This window comes from Strix aluco, chromosome 4, assembly GCF_031877795.1.
Source record: "Strix aluco isolate bStrAlu1 chromosome 4, bStrAlu1.hap1, whole genome shotgun sequence".
Classification (NCBI taxonomy): Eukaryota; Metazoa; Chordata; class Aves; order Strigiformes; family Strigidae; genus Strix; species Strix aluco.
Genome location: NC_133934.1, coordinates 87,146,673 through 87,169,949, shown reverse-complemented (window position 1 = coordinate 87,169,949; position 23,277 = coordinate 87,146,673). Strand labels below are relative to the sequence as shown.

General features: G+C 33.7%; 1 protein-coding gene across 5 annotated transcripts in view; it reads left to right on the top strand.

Moving 5' to 3' along the window:
- Positions 1 to 23,277, top strand: part of FUT8 (fucosyltransferase 8) — a 138,768-nt gene that overhangs the window by 111,294 nt on the left and 4,197 nt on the right. For 4 of the 5 annotated variants that reach the window (XM_074823937.1, XM_074823934.1, XM_074823935.1 and 1 more), the window contains 3 exons: positions 10,412 to 10,658; positions 11,907 to 12,083; positions 19,189 to 19,339. In XM_074823937.1, coding sequence (XP_074680038.1) covers positions 10,412 to 10,658; positions 11,907 to 12,083; positions 19,189 to 19,339 — 575 coding nt within the window. Of the gene's footprint in view, positions 1 to 10,411; positions 10,659 to 11,906; positions 12,084 to 13,255; positions 13,319 to 15,425; positions 15,783 to 19,188; positions 19,340 to 23,277 lie in introns of those variants that run through there. The other variant, XM_074823938.1, reaches the window with a different exon arrangement.

Here is a 23,277-nt window from a genome sequence, read left to right as displayed (position 1 = left end):
ATCTAAATCCATTTGTATTTTAATAAGTTCTTCATAAAATAAATCTGTATGCTCTTTCACACCATAATCAATCAATACCACAATACTGAATGTTGATTCTGATTAAGCCATTTATATAAGGTAAGTGTACCACTGGTTCTCATTTAATTTTATGAGGAATTACTTTAAATCTATTCTTGATAAAGGAATGGTGTTCTTAGAGGTTGTTTTCCATGTCAGCAGCATTTTTTAGCAGGCTGAGAGATAAATGGGAAATACATTGCATTTAAATACAGTCATCGTTAAGTAAACTTTATTTAATGTTTGACGTATATAATTGCTATTTAATTGCTAATGTTCAAGGAGCATAAATACGGAGATTTTATACAATGAGTTCTCCTTATGTCATTTTTAATTTAGATTAAGATTTGATGTCTGTATAAAATGCAATTGACTGATAATAGTTCCATGCATGGGCAGCACCATAAGCAGACTAGCAAACACATTGTTCAGCGAGAATTATTTAAGTATGTTGAAGTGAATGAAGGTAACCTAGAACAAGGGATTTTTATTCATGAATAAATGTGCCCACTGAAATAATTATTTTCGAAACAGTAGGGACTTATTTCCCTACATTGTTTGTTTAGGAGAAGTTGAAGCACTGCTGTTATTTTGTAGATTTGGAAATCTGGGGAGTGCATGAAGGGGGGAAAAAAGGACTTTTGGTTCCATTCTCTGCAGTGCTACCAATAACTGATCACATACTTGGTCACGTATCTTATGCTGTTCATATGAAATACTACCTTTTGAAGCATGGCTTTTTCATTTTCCTAAAAGATTGATGTTGCCCCAAAGTACTGGCAAATATACTAGTAGGTTAGTGATTAACTGCAAACTTTTCTCACAAGCATTAAATCACGGATAATAAAACATAGATTGGCAAACAAATTCCAAGTTTCTATCACAAACGGTAAAAGTTTTTACTTAACTGTCACTTTTCTAAGAACTGTTCCATAAGCAAAAAACTACAAATTGGTCTAATATTAGAGTTTATTGGATTTAAGGTAACCATTCTGTACTTGAAAAGTTGTACTGTAACGTGTCCACTAGGGAAAAATACAAGTGTGTCTTGTGTTCAAATGGAAAAAATCGGGGTTTTTTTCAATATCAAAAGTCAGCATGAGGCAAACTGAGAGTAAAATTACCTCAAAAGTATGTTAGGTCTCAAACAATCTTTACAAAGTTAAAAATGTTAATCCAAGTTCGTTCTTTGACTGCATGAATTTCAGTCCAAACTGAAGCATTCTCAGGTTTTGGGGAATTTATCACCTGCATTCAAGTTTTGAATTACTTTCTGATGCATTACAATGTCAGCAATGGAATAGTTAAGTAATATTACTTACTTTTAAATAATCTGTAAACAAAGGTAATCTGACCTGGCAGCTGTGGGTTTCTATGTCTTGAAAATGGTTACCACCATTTCTGGGTGGAAGGCATCACAGGGCACCTCCAGCACTATGGGTCATCATATCACTGTGATACTTAGGAATGTATCATTTACGATGGAGTCATCCTTTCTATTAATGCAGATACTATTAATTCTGTATAGCGAGGTTGTAGTTCAAGGCTGGAAGTTTCATTCATTTCAGTATAACTTTGTCAAATCCTAAAGGGTTCTTGTCTTCTTGCATTTGAGTAATGAATGAAAACCCACCTAAAAATGTCATCTAATTACTCAAGAACTATTTCTTGTGTAGACTACGGATGTCATACTGAAAAGATGCTTTCATTGCTATATATTTTGTTAGACATGAAGAATCAACTAAGTAGGCAAATGGTACTGAATACAGTTTTTCCACCATGTAAAATAACTGAAAGCTATGCCAAGACTTTTAAGGCAGAAATAATTTCTTCTATTTTATATTTCTGTTTCTCAGTCTTTAGGCCCTAAGCCCACTGATTTCTTCCTAGTGTTGAAAACAGATGAGAAATTTGAAAACCTGCATTTTATTACATGAGTCTTCTACCTACATTGGAAGACACGCATTTATTTTGTTAACATTTCATGTGAAACAATAAATATTTAATACAAGAAAAAGCCTTTACTATATTTTTTTTGACATTATGTGTCCATGAATGCCATCTGACATGTTTTGTAGAGAAATCATTAGAACCTGTTTTCCTTTGTCTGCTATGACATAAATCCTGGGACAAACCTCAAAAACACAGGTATTTTGTTTGCAAGTGCCTTTAACTCCTATAAGAAACAGTAGTGTTTTAAGTTTCTAATAGTGTGCAAATTAATAATACTTTATTACTGTAATAATTATGGAGAAAACGTTCTATGGAGAAAACTTTTATATTTAATTGTGAGTTATCTTGGGTTTTTTGTTGATTCTTCCATTACATTTATACCTTATTTTCTTTGGAAAATACAAAATTCTGTCTTCAGATGACAGACCACTTGAAAATGGGCATACATGCTATGACTGAAGACCAAAAAAGTTTCCTATTCCATTATTGCAGGGTTACATTCTTGTTTTTCCCCCTTTTAGGTTTGTAGATCATATGAAGTAGAATGCATTCCTGTTTCAGTTTCTTTCAGATGCACTGTTAAGGTGAAGTGTGCCTCACTGCTATGAATTTCCAACAGCACATCAGTTTTATTCTCTGCTGTTTTATTTATGGGTAACTAAAGTGTCTTTTTGTCTACATGCACCTTGAGGGTGGACTTCCATATGAAGGAATTTTACTAATTCATTGAAAGAAGAGTCTTCCAAGTGTTCAAATTAGGACAAGACAAGATTGGGAGCTCAAGTTATAAACCTCTAAGCTCAAAAAGACAGAAAATATGTTGTCTAAACTGGAAGTCCTTTTCCACTAAATGCCTTGACAGCCAACTCCGAATATTAAGCTCCTTTCTCATGACCTGTTTGAAACTTTTAGGTCTCCTAAAATATTGTCTTGAGTTTTTGTTTTTTGCATGTTTTTACATGCTTGTTACAGGCTCATACTTATGTCCAATCAGCATATGCATGCCAGAGATCAGTCCCTGCGGATAAGTCCCTGCAGCTGTTGAAGGATTATTATAAAAGTAAGCTGTTTTATCTTCTATTCTAGAAAAGACAACCTAATATTCAAAGCAAGTATTTGGAAGTATTTTCAGTATATGGTAATTAACATTAGACTGAAACAGAGAATAAGCTTCAGTGGAATTTTTCCAAATCAAATCCAAAATTAAGGGTTTTTTTCAATATTGCTGTAAAGATCTTTTCTGTATGTTTTTCTAAGTTATTTCAGCTATCCTTATGTAAGATCTTATTTTTAAATCATCAACTCTGGCTACTGTTTGCATGAGCGACTAAACCTGGGTAACATGGCAAAACCCCTTTGCATTTATAAAAGTGTATTTGCGTTTGCAAATACATTTTATGGTATTTTCTGGTAGCCAGGGAACTGGAGCTCTTCTTGGAAAGGTACCCCTTTCATATAGGCTGTTTAGATGAAATGGGGCATTGTTCAAAAAGCAGTTTGAATATATAAAGATAAAAGGGAAAATAAATTACTAGTAAGCTGCTTGATTTCTACTTAGTTTGACTGAAATGCTGAAAACACCTTCACTGACTGTTATGTGAAGTCAATTTGTGCAATCACACACTTCACCTGTAAACTTTCCAGCTGGCATGCTGGGTATCTAAGCAATTGAGGAAGGGAAAAATCTTTACTTTTTAATGTTCTCTCAAAAGTGACATGACAATTGCTATAAAAAACTTCTAATAAGTGATGAGAAGTGAAACAGAAATATAGGTCTTTATAATGTAGCTCACCTGAGCATACTAAGAATGAAATGGAGGCCCTCAAGGCATCAGTAGATGCTACTGCTTTAGTTTTGTTAGACATAGCTATTTCAAATGCAGAAATCTATACATTCAGTTCATGCTTTCATTAGGTCCAAGAGGGAGAACATTCATTGAAATCTCATTACTTATTAAGACAGTAAGAGCACTGTTTATCTTTACACTGTGGTTTTGATTATGGGTAGGATTTTCAAAGAACCAGAACAACACAGGAAGATAAATACTATTAAAAGTCAATGGAACTCATGTTACAAAGACATGTTGCTAGTTCTGAAGATCTGGAAGTCAGGGTTTTTGCTGGACCAGAAATAAAACTACCATCAAAGTTTTATTCTGGGGGGAGAGCTGATAAAACAGTATCTTTGGCAGAGAATTATTTTAGCCAACTTTCTTGTGAGAGCAAAGGTTTTGTCATCATGCTGTACCTTTCTATCTGCTCCTTTTTTTATCCTAACTTAGTACAAGTTCTGAATATTGGATGAATTTTGGTCAAATTTGACTGAAAAAAATAGGTCTTGTTAAGATTTCTCAAAAGTCCTCAAAATAGATAGCCTGGATATGTGTATACAGCCGCTGTATATTCAGGCCTACCAGGAAGTGAGAAGCAGTGACAGATCACAGATGTCACCTTCCAACAGGCAAACAGTACAGAGAGTGGTAAGAGACATGGGAGTACCTGAGGGTAGTTGCAAGAGTTTTGCAAGAGAGGAGAGGAAAGGATGCAGGAAAAAAGTCATGGGGGTACCCGTGTTGAGAAGAGTAGTAGAAGACATGTTGGCATGATTGAAAACATTTTGGTTTATTCCCTCCTGAAGCTGTTAAGAATCAGCCTCTTGGGATGACAAATGGGACAAAACTATCCATATGTCATATAAACACCCCCCCAAAAAAGGACTGTATTTTCAGTTTCCTTAAAACTGAATTGCACCAAATTTCTTCAATACCTGCCTGCCATAAAAGGTTTGCTTAGATAAAGGATGATTAAAAAAATTAGTAAGTGGAACACTAGTGAGAAAGTAATCATTAACAAAGTTCAAAAACTTTGCATTAAAAATGTACAAAGCAAAATCTTAGAGAAAAATCACTTAGATGTACAAGTTATATTTTACATCGACTACTTCAAAATAAAAATAGGATTTTTTATCTCATTTTAATTCCATTTTATAATTCAACTATGGCATAAAGTTCTTACTAGGTGACTTGAATAATGTTTGGAAATGCCCAAATAATAAGTTTTAGGAGATGTAATCTGCAGCACAGAACCGATGAAAGCGTACTTTTTCTTTCTTCTGAACTAGTTGACAATTCATGATAGCATAACACACCATAACTTTGCATAGTTTCCATATTTTTGTCCGTTTTGCAAAGAAAACCATTAAAATATCATTGAAGTTGATGAACCATGAACCTGCTGACTTTGCAGTATGTAACAGTAGCCACCAAGACAATGAGGAGCCTTGTGAGAATTCAGCACGGTCCCTCTCACTGTATCCTATTTTAATCTAACAGCGTTCCTAGCACTCTGACATATCTTGTGTGATGTGAATTTAGAATTGTTCACTCAGTTGGGGTGAGGCTTCAAATTGGCAGTAAGTCTTTCAGGTTGTAGAGTTTAGTTAATTAGAGCTGTGATTGGTCTGTGCAAGTTGGTATCGGCTTAAATAAGTCTGTATTATAGAAACAGGAAAGCAATGAAGCTATTCCATTTTTGAGTGAATTCACTTGTTTTTCTAGCAACACAGACTGAAATTAAATTGAAGTTCTCATTTACACAACAGAAATATTCTTAGCACAGTGTTCCTTGGCATACTTTTAAGGACAACTTCTTGAAAGAATACTTTGAAATTAGATGAAAAATTTTGAAATAATAGGATAATGAGTAAAGTGCTCAAACAGGTTTTCAGTTAACATTAACTAATAATATTGATTGTTACTTGAAATGAGGCTGACATTTTGCCATGCAAAGTAATGAACACCCAATGAAAATGCCCATCGAAATGCAGGTCTGAACAACGTTCAGATGGCAGGACGGTAAGGTAAGGTAAAATAACAGAATTCCAAAGGTCATTTTGAGCCAAACAAATGTTTTTCAGGCTTTAAAGAAGGTGATATGAAAGGTATAAATATCAAAAGTTTCTAAATGGACTCTAAATTACGAGGACATTTGAAAAGTAGACAGGCAGTAAGATTATGCCAAATCACTAAAAATTATGTAAGCTGTGAGCTATGAAGTCAGCAATTAAGGCACATTGGGATACTGCAGGGAAGCAAAGTTATGCTTCTTATAACACACACAGCTTATTTCAGTATTTAAAAAGTAATCAGTGATAAATAAGAACTAAGGGGTGCAACTGGCATTGGTCATCTAAATAAAAATCAATTTCTTTACAGCCTGTGATTTTCCTCCAGAGTATGTTGTTATGATAAAAGAGTGAGTGTTATCAGTATCGCAGTACTTTGTTACAAAAACACTCGATCTTTTGATTACTCAGTGATGGAAAAATGGATTATGTTGCAGAACTTTGGAGGACAATTTTTTAGGTCACTGAAAAATAGCACCCGGAATCATATGAAAGTTAAAGAAACTATAAATAGGATTTTATATATAGTTCTGTATATTAATATATATTTAAATATATATTGTATATATTCAAATATATAAATAGAATTATGGAGGCAAATTTTGGCTTTGTAAAAGCAAACTAAATCACATTGGAAGAAGTAGCTTGAAGTATTCCTGAAGTGTAAATGACCTATAACAACTCTTGAGGTATCTTCCAACCTAAATAATTCTATGATCCTGTGATCAAATGTCAAAGCTGGACCTACACTGAGCAGGGAGTTGGACCTGATTGACATGATGATACTGTGATTTGAACTACCAACATGAGAAAAAGATATAAGCATTAGTATGGATTATTACCTTTTATGGCTTATCTATTATTAGTTAACAAAATACAGCTGCGCAGTGGAGAAACTGAAATATTTTAAAATTTAGAGAATACATAGCTAAAAACTGAAGAAATGTGTGGATAAAAAGATCATTCTGTATTTTTAACCCAGCTTCACTATCTTTAGTTGAACAGCTACAATTCGTATCAGTCAAGAAAGTGACAATGTTTTTGTAATGTATATGCTTGCCTATTGATCTGACTGAGGTTTGGTTATCCACCGTATCGTTGATTTTGATTGCAGCTTATTTCTGAGTAAGCTAAACCAATATCCTGCTATCCAAAATTTCCACGAAAGTTTTTTAAACTATGCCCGTTGAAAATAGGACAAGATCATTGTTTATTAGGAGTCTTTCAGCAGACGCTTAAAAAAAAAAAGTAATCAGTAGGATAAGAAAGCTGTCATTTGCCTATATGGCTGTTGCAGAGAGTTGTTTACTCCTTCAGGTTAGTAAAGAGTTACTCTTCACTGGTTTTGTCCAGGACAAAAGCAAACAGTTGCTGTAAGTTTTCCTTTTACTGCATCTGCTATCTTGTACTTTTTGAAATGAGTGAAGACTAATAGCAGGTTTTTTCTTCATTGTTTAGAGTGATAATAGAGGTAATATAAAAACTAGAAAGTTGTCAGAAAGTTTCCTAGAATTGTTCACACAGCTGCGTGTTTGATTACACAGATGTTCTAACTGGTGATGTCAAATGGCTGTGCTTTGTCAGAAGTTTGTATGTTTGAATTAAGTGGACTTACGCACCTTGCCCACTTGCAATTTTATGTCAACTGTTAACAGAACATTGTTCAAAGTAGTGATGACCATATTGATTGATTTATTTTTTAAAAAAAAACCACTTATATGCATTGTCTCAACACAACATTATGTGTGTCAGAATTATTTTGTCAACAGTTAGTAACTGGCAGAAGTCCTGAAGCATGAGAGGCTTCTATAGCCATTTCAAAATTTCTAATTATAATGACAACACAGTATTTGATCTGTATTTGTGAATATTTCATTCTATCACTTTCCATTTGTTACCCATACTTTCAGAAATAGTTCCAATTTTCAGTCTCATATTGTGTAGTTTTACAAAGTAAGGAACTCTTAATCTTCTCTATGAAATAACCATAAGATATTTTCAGTTCCTTCTTGAAAAGTAGCTTTCTGTATCTCAAAGTGCACTCATTAAGACTTGACCTAGTAGTTAAGTTTGCACCACCAAGTTGTTTGTTTTGCCTTAATAAAATACATTTTGGTCCTTTCTGATTTTGATTCTCAGCAAGTCTTGCAACTTCATTATTATTCAAACGATGTATCACATGCAGTTTAAAGCCGAAATCTGGTGTGTGTTTTTTTGTTTTGGTTTGGTTTTTTTTTTTCCCCCCCCAGTCATCTTCAGTATTCTTTTGATTTTGATATATTTTAATCCAGTGTCCTGTATGCAGAAAGCTGTCCTAGTTATTGCTGGCCAATCTAATTTTCTTCAAAACCTTAAGACAGCCCGTGGAAAGTTTTAGAAGCACACTCTTGTCCTTTGAATAGTATGGAACAATGTGTTGGGTGCTTTTAAGGGTCAAAATGCCAAGAAGTGGGTCAGATCGCTCAGTCAGCTCTATCACTAGCAAGACTTTCCAAATGGCTGTCTTTACACAACATATTTTTTCAGTGCTAAAATGAAGTTTAAAAACTTGTGAGTCATACCATACTTAATAAAAAAAAAAAAATCACCTTTTTATATGCACCTTAGCATCTGCTTTTTCTCCTCAAAAGAATTGCAATGAATTTTCTTCTCTAACTCAAGATTGGAGTATTTTCTTTCTTTTCTCAGCCAAGATTGCTGTTGCTTCTTTTGCCACCCTGTTCCTTCCCCCACTCTCAGTTGAGGGGGAAGGGGTAAAAAGGATGGAACCTTAAGTGTTCTTCCTTACCATTTCCAAGCTAAATGTTTTTTGTCTGGACTTCTGACTACATCTGCACTAAATTTAGCATTTCCCTGGCTTCAGGCTGCTTTTCTTTATTGCAGCTTTCTGAAGATATACTGATATACTACCCATTGTCTTATAAGAAAACTTAAATGCCTATTTTTTTTACTAAATTTATGAACTTTTACTAAATCTTTTCCTGTGTGATATAATGGATGGTAAAAATATGAATTGGCTTCGTGAATTAAAAAGTATCATCCATACCTACAGTGCATATTCTATGGGAAATTCTTCTGAAGGATCCCTTTACACTGGTGTTATACAGTGCAGTGATGAAATATTAACATATAGAGATATCTGTGAAGACAGATTTTTCCAAATTACTAAAAATTAATTGAAAATATACCTGACCATAACAAACATTCCTCATTTAAATAACCATGTCTCAGAGAGTTACTGCTGAATTTTGACTATTTTTGGTAGGCTCAGTGGTGTTAATGTAGCATTCTGGCAATTTATGACTTAATCATGCAATTGTCATATTTCTAGGACTTTGGCACAAATATACTGAAATGATTTTTAGTGCATGCAGAAGTGTTCTAACCTTAGGGATTTTTAACTGTTCTTAAAATAAGACTCATCCTTGCACTGAACTGATTTTCTTAACCATTAGGTTTCCTTGGTCATCAACAGTTATATGCATTGGATTTGCTTATGTTTAAAACAGTTTTCTTTCCTGGCTGGTGAACACTAAACAGAGAATTAGCCATCTTTGGCAGTAAACACTGCAGACAATGTAAATATTCTTTTGGAGGAAATGAACACACTAGAAATCTTACCTGAAACGTTCAGTGTTTCAAAAATGTAATGCTTTGTATTATGTTGTCGTGTATTATAATTTATTTCAGTATATGAAAGTAGCTTTGAATTATCAATTATGTAGACACTTATGTTCGTGTAATTTGTAAAAACGCTTTAAAAATGTTTAGTGGTTATTGAACCGGAATGCAAGTCCCATCTAAAACATCTGTATATTCCACTTCAGTATTTAAAAGAGAACAAATTTTTACCTGTATGTAAATCACATGCTTGCATAGTGCTTGGCTGTTTTCCTTGATCTATTTAATTTGCTACTTCATAGTTCTTCCAGACAGGAATTGTCTGTCTCTCTGTCCTTTCTCCCCTTCTGTCAGTAGAGTAGCTAATTCAATGGTTCTAATGATGTCTGAAATGCTGAGATTTACTGCAATAAAATGTATTCAAAAGAGCAGCAGGACTGTATAGGGTTTTTAAAAGAATTTCTTATGCCTTAAAATATTTGTTTTTTAAACAAGTAACTGAGTTTTAAGCATTTTAGATAACAAGTCTGTCCAAGTAAGCACACAGTAATGGTGTAGTTGTATATGAAAAGGTATGAATATATAAACAGGAACACTTTTTATATTCTATTAACTACCAGCTGCTAAGAATTCAAGGACCTTCAACTTTATTCTGCTGGAATGGATTATTAGATACAGTTGGTACATAACTCTAGTCTAAAACTATGATTTTTATTAATTTTTTTAATGCTATTTTGAAAAGGTAGAGCAACGATTAGGTAGTCTTTTTGAAGTTGAAGTTACAGTTTAGCTGATATGTTTGGGATGTTATTTGCCGATGGTAAAGCTTATTAATAAACTGCTTGACTCATCCTAGTATGTATTTTAAAACAGGTGAGGCTAATGATAAGGATGTTCAGGTGGTGGAACTTCCCATTGTTGACAGCTTACACCCACGACCACCTTATTTACCGTTGGCTATTCCCGAAGACCTGGCTGATAGACTAATTCGTGTACATGGGGATCCTGCAGTGTGGTGGGTCTCACAGTTTGTGAAATACTTGATTCGTCCACAGCCTTGGTTAGAAAAAGAAATAGAGGAAGCCACAAGGAAACTTGGTTTCAAACATCCAGTGATCGGGTGGGTATTTAATTTTCTTTTTAACTGTCTGTGCTTTAATATGTGTATATAGTGATTCCTGTACAGAACAAATTGTTTTATGATGGTTATCCAAGAGCCTCAAGCATTTTGTGGGGTGAGAGGGTGCTTTCTAGATAAAGATATTACTTTTTAACTGTGCACAACACAAGTTGATTACAAGTACTTCTTCAGCATACTTGCCTACCTATAGCTGGACAGATACATAAAAGGCAGCTCAATAGAAAGTTTTTTTTATATGTCCTTCCATATCTAGTAACGTGATGCAGAATTTCATTCCTGTAGCTGCCTTTCAGCTTGTATTCCAGACACTTTTCTGTCTGGGTCTTCTTTTTAAATGCTGATAGCTTTTACAGTTGAGGAAAAAAGTCTAAGCCTACATTTTACATGCCACAATCCGCAACTAATTTTATTGTTGGCTGCACTTGAATATGGTATGTGCCTTTCCCTTTCCTGTGATGTTTTCACTGTTGTTGTTTCTTAGCAGTAAGTATGAATTGGAAAGTTCTGTATGGGGAGATACAGGGAGAAGGAAGGAAAGTACCTATGGGCAATAATGAGCAGCTTGTGGAAGAAAGGTTTTTACTCTCATGTAACGTGAAAAATTTTGCTGCTGCTGTACTCAAGTCTGCAAATATTGCTTCCTTTGCCAGAATTTTCCTTCAACCCTTAATCTTTCTTTTTGTAGGAGTACACAGTAGGTCTGTCCAAATGTTAGTTGGCTTTTGACCATTAAGTTGGTAGGCCACTTCACCACCGGTGGATCCGAAGGCTTTGTTAGGTTTCAAGCAGATGGAGAAGATGCATTTTTAACTACCTTCATTCAAACCCTACATTGTAGTTGGTGTCTCAATATATCCATGATGCAAATATTCCTGTTTTGCTTTTGAACTGTATTGATCAAGCATTATCTAACTACACCGCTAACTTATCATTCTGCACAAAAGGAATACCTTGTATGCTATAATTAAATCTCCTTAATTCTTTTCTTCCAGTTACCCTTTGTCTCCTTGCAAGATTATTATATTGCTTTCAAGAACAGACTGACAGATAATGTTGTCAGTGTGTCTTGATGGACATCAATGAGTTTTAATCCTTTCTTGTTTTATGTAGGGATTTAATTTAACATGAATTCTAAAATCACAGGCATGAAATTTAAAGTTTAAATTTCAGTTACTAAAGCATGTATTGTATTTATAAATTGAATTCCTAGTTTCTGCCTTTTTCCAGTGTTCACGTCCGAAGGACAGACAAAGTAGGAACAGAGGCAGCATTTCATCCCATTGAAGAATATATGGTACATGTTGAAGAGCGGTTTGAACTTCTTGCTCGCAGAATGCATGTTGATAAAAAAAGAGTGTATTTGGCTACAGATGACCCTTCATTGTTGCAAGAGGCAAAATCCAAGTAAGATGAATTATGTTTATGTTACAGTTTGTTCCTTCTGGTTAGCGTCACAATTTCTGACTATTGTGTGCAGAAATCTTAGTATATTTTTTTTTTCTTATCATTTCTAAAGTTAAGATTGCATTTCAGCTTCCAGTGATTTTGATTTTTCTTTCAGATTTTTCTCTCTTTTCTTGGATGATTTTTTCCCACAAGAATGCTTTTCAAAGCTTAATGTTAAAAATCTAGAAGAGTTGAGCGACATACCTGTGACTATTTAAAAACAAAGCAATACTGTAAAAGGGAAGTGAAAACATAAATAATAAACACACCAAGCTTTTTATAGAACATCCATATTAAAAAGAAATTATTCAGAAATATTGTAAAAACTAGTTAATGTATTAAGAAGTTTCACCTGTCCAAACAATACCTTTCTGTGAATAGTAGCCAGAGAAATTTTTACAAGTTGGTTGAAAAGCCTCTGATGACTCTTTCAGAAAGATTTCTGTATTGACAGCTTAGAAGACTTTCACCCTACATGTTGAATAATTTTAAAGTTTGTCCTTAAATATATGTGGGATTCCCAATCTGTAACATTGTCACTGTCCCTTTTTTGCTCTTTGTCCTCTTCCAGCTCTTCAGAACACGGGTGTAACAACCTACCCTAGCTGTAGGCTATCCCAGCCTGTCATAGAAAATATAACTGTGTTCAAACCTGGAAATGCACAGTATACATTCATTTACTCCTAACATGGCCTGTATTTTCCTGTAAATCTCATTAATTGCATGTTTTGCAAGGTGTCACTGAGATGGCAAAATCTTCTGTTTAGTAAAAGAAAGCAGATGCATATGGAAGAATAATGTTCCATGTTTAACTGTATCTTTCTTGGGTTGTGGTGTTTATGGTATATAAACAATTTCACAAATGCTTATCGCTATGACTATGGAAACTTGCATAAGTATTTCAGATGCATTGAATTTAAGTGTATTCGTTACTGAGTACAAGTTAGCATATTTTCCATTTGAGTACTATTTAATTAGCTGTCTACTGAATAGCACCTATTTCTGTTTCCAAAATTTTATCTCCCTTGAGCAGAGAATACGTATTTTTTCATTTAAGCAAGGAAATTAATACTTTTCAAAATCAAGGTAAATCAAAAGTGACAAATTTTTGAACTGTTTATTCTTGGTAGACATGCTTGGAAAAATATGTAAGATAACATACTGGATTACAAATTTTCTTTGGCATATACAAGGTAAGCAGAAAATATTATTTTGTAGTAGAGGAATTTTCTACAGCATTGCAAACCTGTGTATTTCAATTGTGCTATTTCTATTTTTGTTTCATATCTATAAAGGGCTGCTGTTTAAAATTATGGAGTTTTGAAAAAACTAAACGAACATACACAACTCCAGATGATGGCAATCTAATCCTTCCTTTTTTGTATATATAGAGACAAGAACAGTAGCAGAAACAATTATGATAACATAACATTTAAAGTGCAAATCTGAACAATGAAAAGACAGGTAATACAAAATAGAGGTTATAATATTTAATTCATTACATTGTCCTAAATAACTTTAATTACTGTTTGTAACATAATAGAATTCAATATTACTGTAACAGTCTTGGTTATGCATTTTTTGTGTTGAACTTTCAATCCTTAGCACTGTATACTTAGGTGTGTGAATAATGAGATGCACTACCTATGTAAACATATCATCCCAAATTTTCAATAGCAACAAAAACTAATAGTAGAATTGTGACTTGCTCAGTAAACTGATACAGAATTTTATTAAGCATTGCAGTTTCTGTGGTAGTTCAAGGTTCATTCCAAATCACACTTTTACTGAGATGTGATGATACAGCTCATTAGTACAGCATTCATTTTGTATGTTTTCTTAATAAAAGCCATAGAATCTGTAAGTAGTGAAATTTTTGTGTTGCTGCTGAGTTTTCAGGTCATAGTTTACACTGAAACATAATTTCCTAAGTTGTTTGCACCCTATTGTTGCTTGCAGTCCAGTAGAAGGCATTTTAAACTTCCTGTGATTTCACAGAAGGCAGGACACAATGTGATATTTCAGCATTTAAGGGCATCTGAAGGCAGGTTTGGGGAACAAAGAACCTTTTCTTCCTCTTCTTGTGAAGAAAGCTCCAAATTAGTTTACACGTCTGACATATTGAACTATCAAGTTTTGGTAGAAACAGCTGTCACGTTGTATTGCGGTAGCTTATATTGCATTCATTATTGGGTGCAGTAATATCAGTAAGTACTAGACAGAAGATCTCTCTTTATAGGAGTGATTGGCTGTCAAACAATGTTGACCATTGTTTCTGTTAAGTATTTCAAACTATTCCTAGTCATGAAAACAGAAATGTTTTGACTGAAGTTTCAGAAACTTCCCTTGCAGTCAGATGTCTATCAATTGCGAGTACAGTAGTAAAGACAGTGGAGTCAGTACTGTCAGTTTGTAGAGTGTTTTTGTTTGTTTTGTTTTCCAAAAGAAAAAAAAAAGCAATATATTTTCAGAATTATCATGATACAGAACAACATGATTAGAGAGGAGCATGGTTGAGAGTTCAACAGCTGTAATGATTATGGGATTAAAGCACTTGACAACTTCTGGTAAGCAGAGGTCATGGTATTTGTCTTATCTAAGTGATATGTTAGGGATGGTGTAAATTACTTGTTATTTGCCAGATTTAATAGTTTTCAAATACAAACTTTTGTGTTTCTACTATATGTGTTTCTATTCTATAATGTTATTTACAGCATCTTCTCTCTTTCAGGTAGATTATTCAAAATAATGCAGTTGAACACGCACATAAATTCTTAAGAAACCGTATTTAATACATTTCTCGTTTATATAGGAATCTATTTAGGCCTCTTTCTCATGTATATGAGCACTAAAATCCAACAAATTGCATTCTTCCTTTCAGGATTTTTACCTATAAAGTCATCTGTATTTTGCTTTTTGTTTGTTTGGTTTTTTGTTGTTGTTGTTGTTTTTGGGGTTTTTTTTCAGTAATTTGCCTCCCTCATGAGGTTTGGGTTTGGTTGTTTGTTTGGTTGGTTTTTTTTTTCCCTTCCCAGCACTTATGAAAGCTGCTTTTTCCACCCTATTTCACTGTTTATTTGCTTCCACAATAGCAAGTGAATGTCTTTTCTCCCTCTGTACTATCTGTAGTATAGCTGTTGCAACCCTCCCTGCCCCTGTTACATAGAATTCAGCAGTGCTTCAAAGTTCTTGAGTCTGATGAACAGCTCATATTTTCCAAATCTTTTTAGAGCAAGACCTGAACAAACACATTACTTCTTACTCCATCAGTCTACACACATGCTCGCACTCTTCTTTCAGAGGGAAGAAAACTTGGATTGCCTGTTCTGGACACCTCCGCAGTCCTAGCGAATTGAGAACAGGAGCCTGGAACTTGCCATGGTTTGCACCTGCTGCACAGGGTAGTGATAAGCTATACTGACACAACTAGTTGATCAGCTTCTGAAACCATTTGGAACTTGAAATAGTCTCGTAACTGTGATTAGTTTCTATCCTTATCTGAGGCTGGTAGGTGCAGGAAGGAAAGACTTTAAACTATCTCTTCCCCACCTTCTTCTGATTTCTTCTTTTCACCTTTTTCTAGGGAAAAAAAAAAATCCTTCCTGGCCTGTATATAACTTTCAAGAATCTATTAGGTAGCTTTAGAAGAATTAGGTATTATTTTTAGATATGTGGAAGAAATACACTACATATATGTAGTCTGATACAAAGAAAACAGTATTATACCACTTTTCATTCTTTGGTTTTGTCTTCAAAGTCTGGTCCTTTCCTGTTATAGAGAAGAGATTGTGTGGGTAATTTCTTTGGTAAGCTAGGAGGGATCCTACAAAATACTGTATTTAGGTGATTCTGTCAGTAAGAATATGACATCTTACTATTTATTATTCATTTACCATGCATTCAGGAATCCTAGTAATAGGATCATGCCTGAGTTCTGCTTAAAAAAAAAAAAAAAAAAATCCTCAAAAGCTTGTAATGTATTACATTAATCATAATATAAATACAGACGTAAAAGGGAATAGAAGGAAGCAAGAGCTAACTATAGAGCTTTAGAAGTTTCATGTCCTTTATTCTTTGTAGTCATTGTGGTAAGAACAGCTTTAAATACAATCTAAAGTACTATCAGGTGTGGGAAGGAGAATTAAACCTCACCTAATGCATGAAGCTGGTGGGTCATGTATGGCTAAGCTTGAGAGGTGTATAGGCTTGGCCTTTTACTGCATTTTTCTTTATGCTCTGCTTTCAGCCTGTGTTTGGAGACAGGATGGTGGACTAGAAGATTCTTTGGTCACACTGAGTATGGCTGCTATTATGCTCACATTTTGGGGTCTTTTAAAAGCAACCTCTTTTCCCAAGCATGAATATAGCATTGTGTGTGCGGGACAACATAAAAGTGCTTGTTTGAAAACTTTAACTTGTGAATTGATAAATGGATCACTGGGTTCTGAAACTGTTAGTTAGGTAAATTTGGATCAACTTTACCAAACTGAATTGAAGACCAGATTTAAAAGCATCTCAAAAACTGTTTCCAGAAGAAAGGGAGGAAGGAGAAAATTTTAAATGTATGCATAAGAAGATGTGTAAATACTTCTGGGTTTTGCTTGGTTTGGTTTTTGGTTTGTTTGTTGTTTTGGTTTTTTTTTTTGTTACCAGATCCAATATTACAGTTCTTGTGGTGTGCTTCATCTGTTAAGTTATTAACTTAACTAAGATCTTCTCTTAGTAGAAAATCAGATTCTTCAAGAAACCTTCTTTTGTTTCTACTCAGCATGCGGATTCTGATTTTTGAAGTCTGAAAAAAGTGATTAATTTTAACAGTATTCCTGATACCAAGAACTTGCAAAGAGGTGTGCAAGTATCTTTACTATGTTCATTGTCCATTGAAATGACATCTCCTGTTAAACGTTCTTCCTGTTGCTCCCCTCAGAGCTGTGTCACTGAAATAAGACTGATTCCTGTGTCTGTTCCTCAGCTAGTTTTCACAGAGTAGTATGACATTTCCATTTGGTCTGTACTTTTTTTTTTTCCTTTAAAAAAATATTAAAATGATTCACACAATGGAAAGAGAAATAGACTGTATCACAAGTACTGTGTTTTCATCTGTTGTATTTTGAGAGCTGGTTAAATACTGACAAAAAATGTCAGTACAGACAAAAAATTATACATGAAAAGATAAGAAAGAAAATTATTATTGTGACAGAGTTCATCTTGAAAAAACTATTTCTTGATCCATATGCTTCTATAATTTACAGAAGACATCTTATCAGTTATTCCAAATGAATAATATTTCCATCTTCTCCTACTTATCTTTTTTTGTTTGTTTTGTTTTCTCTTGTTTTTAATGCAGCATGAACTTCCCCTGACATTCATGATCAGATGCACCCTTTAAAATTCTCATACTACCTCTGGGAAATTTGCCATACATACATTAATTTTTGTTAGAGCAGGTGTTTCTCTTGGGAACATAAAATTCTATTAAAATCACTATGAAGATAAATTAAAATTCTTCCTCAAATATGGAAATTTTGCATATGGCTTTTTGATTTGCTCTTGAGATAAATTTCCTGATTTGGTAGTCACGGCTAGTGAATGTTAGATGGAAAAGCCTTCTATATTTGCCTATTTCACTTTTGAAAACAGTTTTCCCATAGTTTTAACATTAAAATGGAATAAATTAGGCATATTCTTCTGAGAGATTGTCATAACCATGTCTACCGTGTGTTCAGAGTATATGCACGCGCTGCATTGTTGTATACAAGTGGTGCTAACTTCAGTAACTTTTGAAGAACTTGTGAATATAGCCTTATTTTGAGCAATGTTCAGCACAGGATTCTGAGACTTTGAAGCATTTAGATACAGGTCTAAGTTAGTGTTGCTCCAGCATTATATTCTCTCTATATATTCTCATTTGCTTTATTAAACAGTATAAGAATAATTAATTCTTACAAATGAAATATTAGCAGCCTTGCTATCTTATGTAATATATTGTTTTATAATTGTTATGAAGTTGTAATTTGAAAAATAGGTTTTATTTAAGTTATTTTATAATTAGCCCTGTAGCTGAAATTTTGTAGTTCGCAGGTTAGTCGCATGAGTTGCATTTCATTGTTGAAATATAATTCTTGTATAACAGCAATATAATGATCATCTTTGTTACAACTACCTGGGGTTTTACATATACAGATTATTTTTGGTAGGAGCTGACTGAAAATTTAATTAATTTGTACTTTCCACAGTTTATTTCAGATTTCAGTTCCCCTGTAAAGGGTTACAAATATTTTGAGGAAGACCATTCTTTTTTGACATTTTTTAAAAGGATTTTTTTTTCTTTTAAAGTCATTGTTATATGTCAAAAACTTTTATTTTTAAGGTAATATAAACCAAGGTGTTATATTTCAAATAAAAACATTTTGACTTAAAGTATTACTGTTTTGTTTATGATATGTTCAGAGGTATATTGACATGAAATTTTACACTTCTTTTATTTCTTTTTGACCAGTAAATAGAAAAATTTGTTCTCTATGTGGCCTTAACTGTGAAAGACTCTTATTTTTTTGGTTAGTTTAGATTTGTTTATTTAATATGTCCCTTTTACAGGTGACTGCTTTTGTTGCCGTGTCATAATCAGTATCAAGTAGAGAGTATGGTAATAAAATTTAGTAAAGAAAAAAAAAATCTAGTAAAGACATAATCCCATATTCTGTGTAGTAGTAGAGAAAGTGAAGTGATCTGAGTACATTTCATCTAAAATCAGTAGCATTAGCAGAATGTGGCATATACTTCCTCATATTCTTTCCCTTCTTCTACAGTGTCAGATCCCAGACAGACTTACAGCGTATTTTTATTCAATTTTCTTCTTTTCTGGGTAAAGAGTGGGTATGCTTGAAGGCAGCAGTAACGTGCTAGAGTGTTCAGCAAAATTGTAATTCATTCCCTGTAAAGCAAAGACTCAAAACAAATTAACAACCTTATCTTGCAGCAAAGATGATGCTTCTTTAAAAAAAAAAAAAATTAAAAAAATAGAGTAAGACTTTGCCATTAACAGTGTATTGTATTTTCACAGGTATCCAAATTACGAATTTATCAGTGATAACTCCATATCCTGGTCAGCAGGACTTCATAACCGATACACTGAAAATTCTCTAAGAGGTGTTATTCTGGATATTCACTTTTTGTCTCAGGCAGACTTCCTGGTCTGTACATTTTCATCCCAGGTAAACTGCAATACAAATACAATATGGAGTATACGTACCAGTTCTAAATCGTAATTTTCTTCATGCTCCTGTTATCTTATTCTCAGTGCTCTCTCATGAAAATTTCAGGGAAGAATTAGAGTCTCAGTATGCTGTGTGAACATTTAGAGGACTGTAAGCACTGGTTGATTACTTCTCTTCAGTTGAAGTTACTGGTTTAATTAAGACGTTTGAAATAAGCAGGAAATAATATTAAACATGTTTAAGAGTTCCTTGTTTTGCATAAAGTTAATGTATAACTTGTATCTATCCATTTCTATGCAGCTTAGTTAAGGAATTTAAAATAAGTAAAAATAATTTTAAACATGTTTAACACTACCTAATTTTGCATAAAGTTAATATATAACTTGTGTCCATCCATTTCTACACATCATTGCACTCTTACTAGAGTTCAAATGTCTGCTGTTGCCTTAGATGAATGCCTTAGGGAATGGAAAAGAATGAAGAAAGCAGACATCTAATTTCTCTTCAGTCTATTATATTTCTAGCAATCCAGCAGCAATGTGATAGATGTGAATTCCGACCACCGTAATCCGTAGAGACTTATTGTTGCAGATAATTATTATACTACAAGCTTCCTTTCTTGAGTGGTCTGATGAAGCAAGTTGGAGTCCATTACAAAACTGAATCATACAATTGTCATTGTTGTAATTTTCTTTATTACATTGTATTGTATATTAATTTCATATATCATGAAAAGCTGTATAAGATTAAAAAAGACCAGAAAGCAATATTTTGTGACTGATATGCTGATCCACCTAATGCAAGTATGGCAAAATATGATTGAAATTAGAGTAAATGTTTTTTACCTACTGTTGTCATATATGCTGTTATGTGACACTCCTGGTTAGGAAAGCATTCCACTGTGGATGGCAATAGATTATGATCACACACCATTGTACTGTTACATGGAAGTGGACACAAAACTGAAAGTTAAAATTCACTTCAAAAAGAAATGTTTTCCACAGCCTCAAATGTAAATTGTTTTCTGCACTGTAATGAGAATTAGATAGGTAACAAGCATAATATTAATATCAATTTCTTATAAGAAAAATAATTCTTAATACCATTACCATGACAAGAAGACAGCAAAACCAGAAAAAGTATAGAAAACCCTCTTATCCCTCAGTCATACTTGTGTATACTTTTTTTTCCACTGTTCACCAAACCCTGTGAAGAAAACGACATTTTATAGCATATTTAGAAGGTTATTAATATAGGCTGCTTCAGACCACTACATGAATAAACTCCAGAGTAAAAATCCTCACTAAGAAAAGCTTGTGAGGAGCCATCCGCTTTTATAATTGTTTGATTCAGCTGTATGTCCACTGAATGCATATCACAGTGAAAGGTGGTCATCAGCTAAGACCTAGAGCTGTATGTCTTAAATGCCACACGTGCGTTGGTGGAGAGACAGTTCATATTCTGAATTCATATTATTAATATAATTAATATTCTGAATTCATATTATTAATTAATATTCTGAATTCATATTATTAATATAATTCATATTCTGAATTCATATTATGTGTTGGACAAAAAATAAGCAATCGATAACATTTTCTGCTATTATTATATTCAGATAGCTGTGTTAAAAGTGGTAAATGTTTGCTTTAAATAAAACACTGGGTATAAACATAGAAGAAATGTTTAAATATAGATACAAATGGCTTGGACAGAATATATTGTAATTGAATTTAAAGTGTTGGGGTAATTTCAAAATAAGAATATTTGTTAAAATACATTGATACAGTTAAGGTGATACAGGTTGATGGGGACCTCTGGAGATCATCTGGTACAACCCCTTTGAGGATACCATTGAGGTACATGGTATCTTTGAGCTCCACTTTCATTTTGCCTCTCCCTGCATTTGACAGTAGACAAGTTTGCTGGATGACATACCTGCTTTTACAGAGTTGCAGAAAATTCTACTGAAGTCTAGGAAATCCCATATTAGACTATTACTCTCAATAGCTGGGATTACGAATTTGGTCCAACCATCTACTCTAATTTATTCTGGGCAATTTCTTGTGCTTTAGTAATTCAAACTCCTCAAAAATCATTTAACACCATTTAGCTGGTCATGCAACAATGTGGATCCCGACAGTATTTTCATATATTGGGCTTTTCTGAGGTCTGTTGCAACTTTTCCTGCTGTTCAGAAAGTTTTCTCTTTTATGGGTTTAAAATTTGATCCTCTGATCTCTAACATTTGAACTACTGTTTCTGTCCTTTCATCAATGAAATAAACAGTTTGATAATCACTTTGGCATTGAAGGTAAGCAAAATGAGGCTGTTAGTGACCATCTGTTGTCCAATCTGTATGAAGTAAGGATAAGAATGTAGTCTTAATTTATTTCCAATGTGATTTTGGACTTTCACAGTAATCAATTGGATGCTGACTTTTTTTCATTTTCTTTTCCCTTGCCAAAAAAAGTCAAAGCTTCATTATAGAGGTATTAAGAGAAAATTACAGTATATGTGAATAGAATCAGGTGCTTTAGGAAGTCTCCTATGTTAATTCTTATTTATGTTACCAAAACTAAAAAAATACTGATATAAGCTGAAGAACAGATATTTCATTAAAATACTGTTGTTAATGAAATTAGGCCCATCAAGTGATGTGGAGTCAAGGGAAACAACCTACCTTGTCACTGTATTTCATCCACACTGCCTTAATTGAGATGTATAGAAAATCCACATGGTAGGTAGTTACACAAATTGTAACACAGCAGCAGAATTAAGATTGCACATTGAAACAAAGAGCTTTTTTCTCTTCAGTCTTCATTTAGATGAAATCGTAGCTCCCACTGCCTGACGCATTTTGCTTCATAATCTCATTTCCTTCCAGGATTTATTAGTCTTTGTATTTTGCATTGTACATGTAAGTATACAGGCTGCAAAACAAGTGAATCTATGAACAAAAAATGGGAGGCTGGCTTTAACTACAATTCTGCATGTGAATTCTTCACCTGCTGCTCTCAACAGCTTACAGTTTAGTTACCCACTACAAAGGAAACAATTGCTGAGAGATGTATGTTTTATGTCAGGTATGCAGGACACTTACACTCACCAAAAAGCATTTCTACTGAAGAGATTTAAAATCTTTTACAGAGTGTATGTGTGTATCCTCCTGGAGCGCACACAGATGCAGAGAACAAAACATCAAAAACAGTCACAGAAGCTATAAAATAAATGACCTCTTACCAATATATGGGTAATCAAATTTGTTTCTGTAGTATGGGGTATAACAGGTACTTCAAAATAATTAACTTCAGCCTGATCTTCTGAAAGCTACTTCTGAAAAGTTAATTCAAAGATCAGATGGAGAGGGATAAAAGGAAATCTATTACATTTTTAAAGCAAATGCCTCTCTCAAAGAAGCTAGGAATGTACAAATATGTTTAGTTTGACTGATCAAAGTTCTATTCTCTGTATCTTCAGAGGGAGGAAAGAAAAGTAAAATCAAGTTTTACTATAGTTACATAGACTGAAAATTATGAAAAAGCTGAAATGCTTCTTCATATTGAAGAAGTCTGCTGTATTGTTAGTTTATGAAGCTTTATCAAGCTTACACAAAATCAGAGAAAGATACAGTAATGTAGATCAGAAGTCAGAAATGTCATAGTGGCCAGATTGGACACCTGACAGAGAAGAGCTTTCTAGCTCACTGTTGAAAAGAGCTTTGTTTAATATAGTGGCAGCCTTTTGTGTTTCTGGAAACTCTGAGAGATCCAACACAATTCTGGTATGGGGACCTGTTTTCAGTCTGAAAGAAATGCCCTGGGTAGCATGTGATACAGTGACACTTCAAAATGCATCTTCCTCCTCGCCAACATCATTATTGTCTGCTGGAATTCAGTTTTATTTAGTTGTCTTCCAAGTTACCAACAGTCATA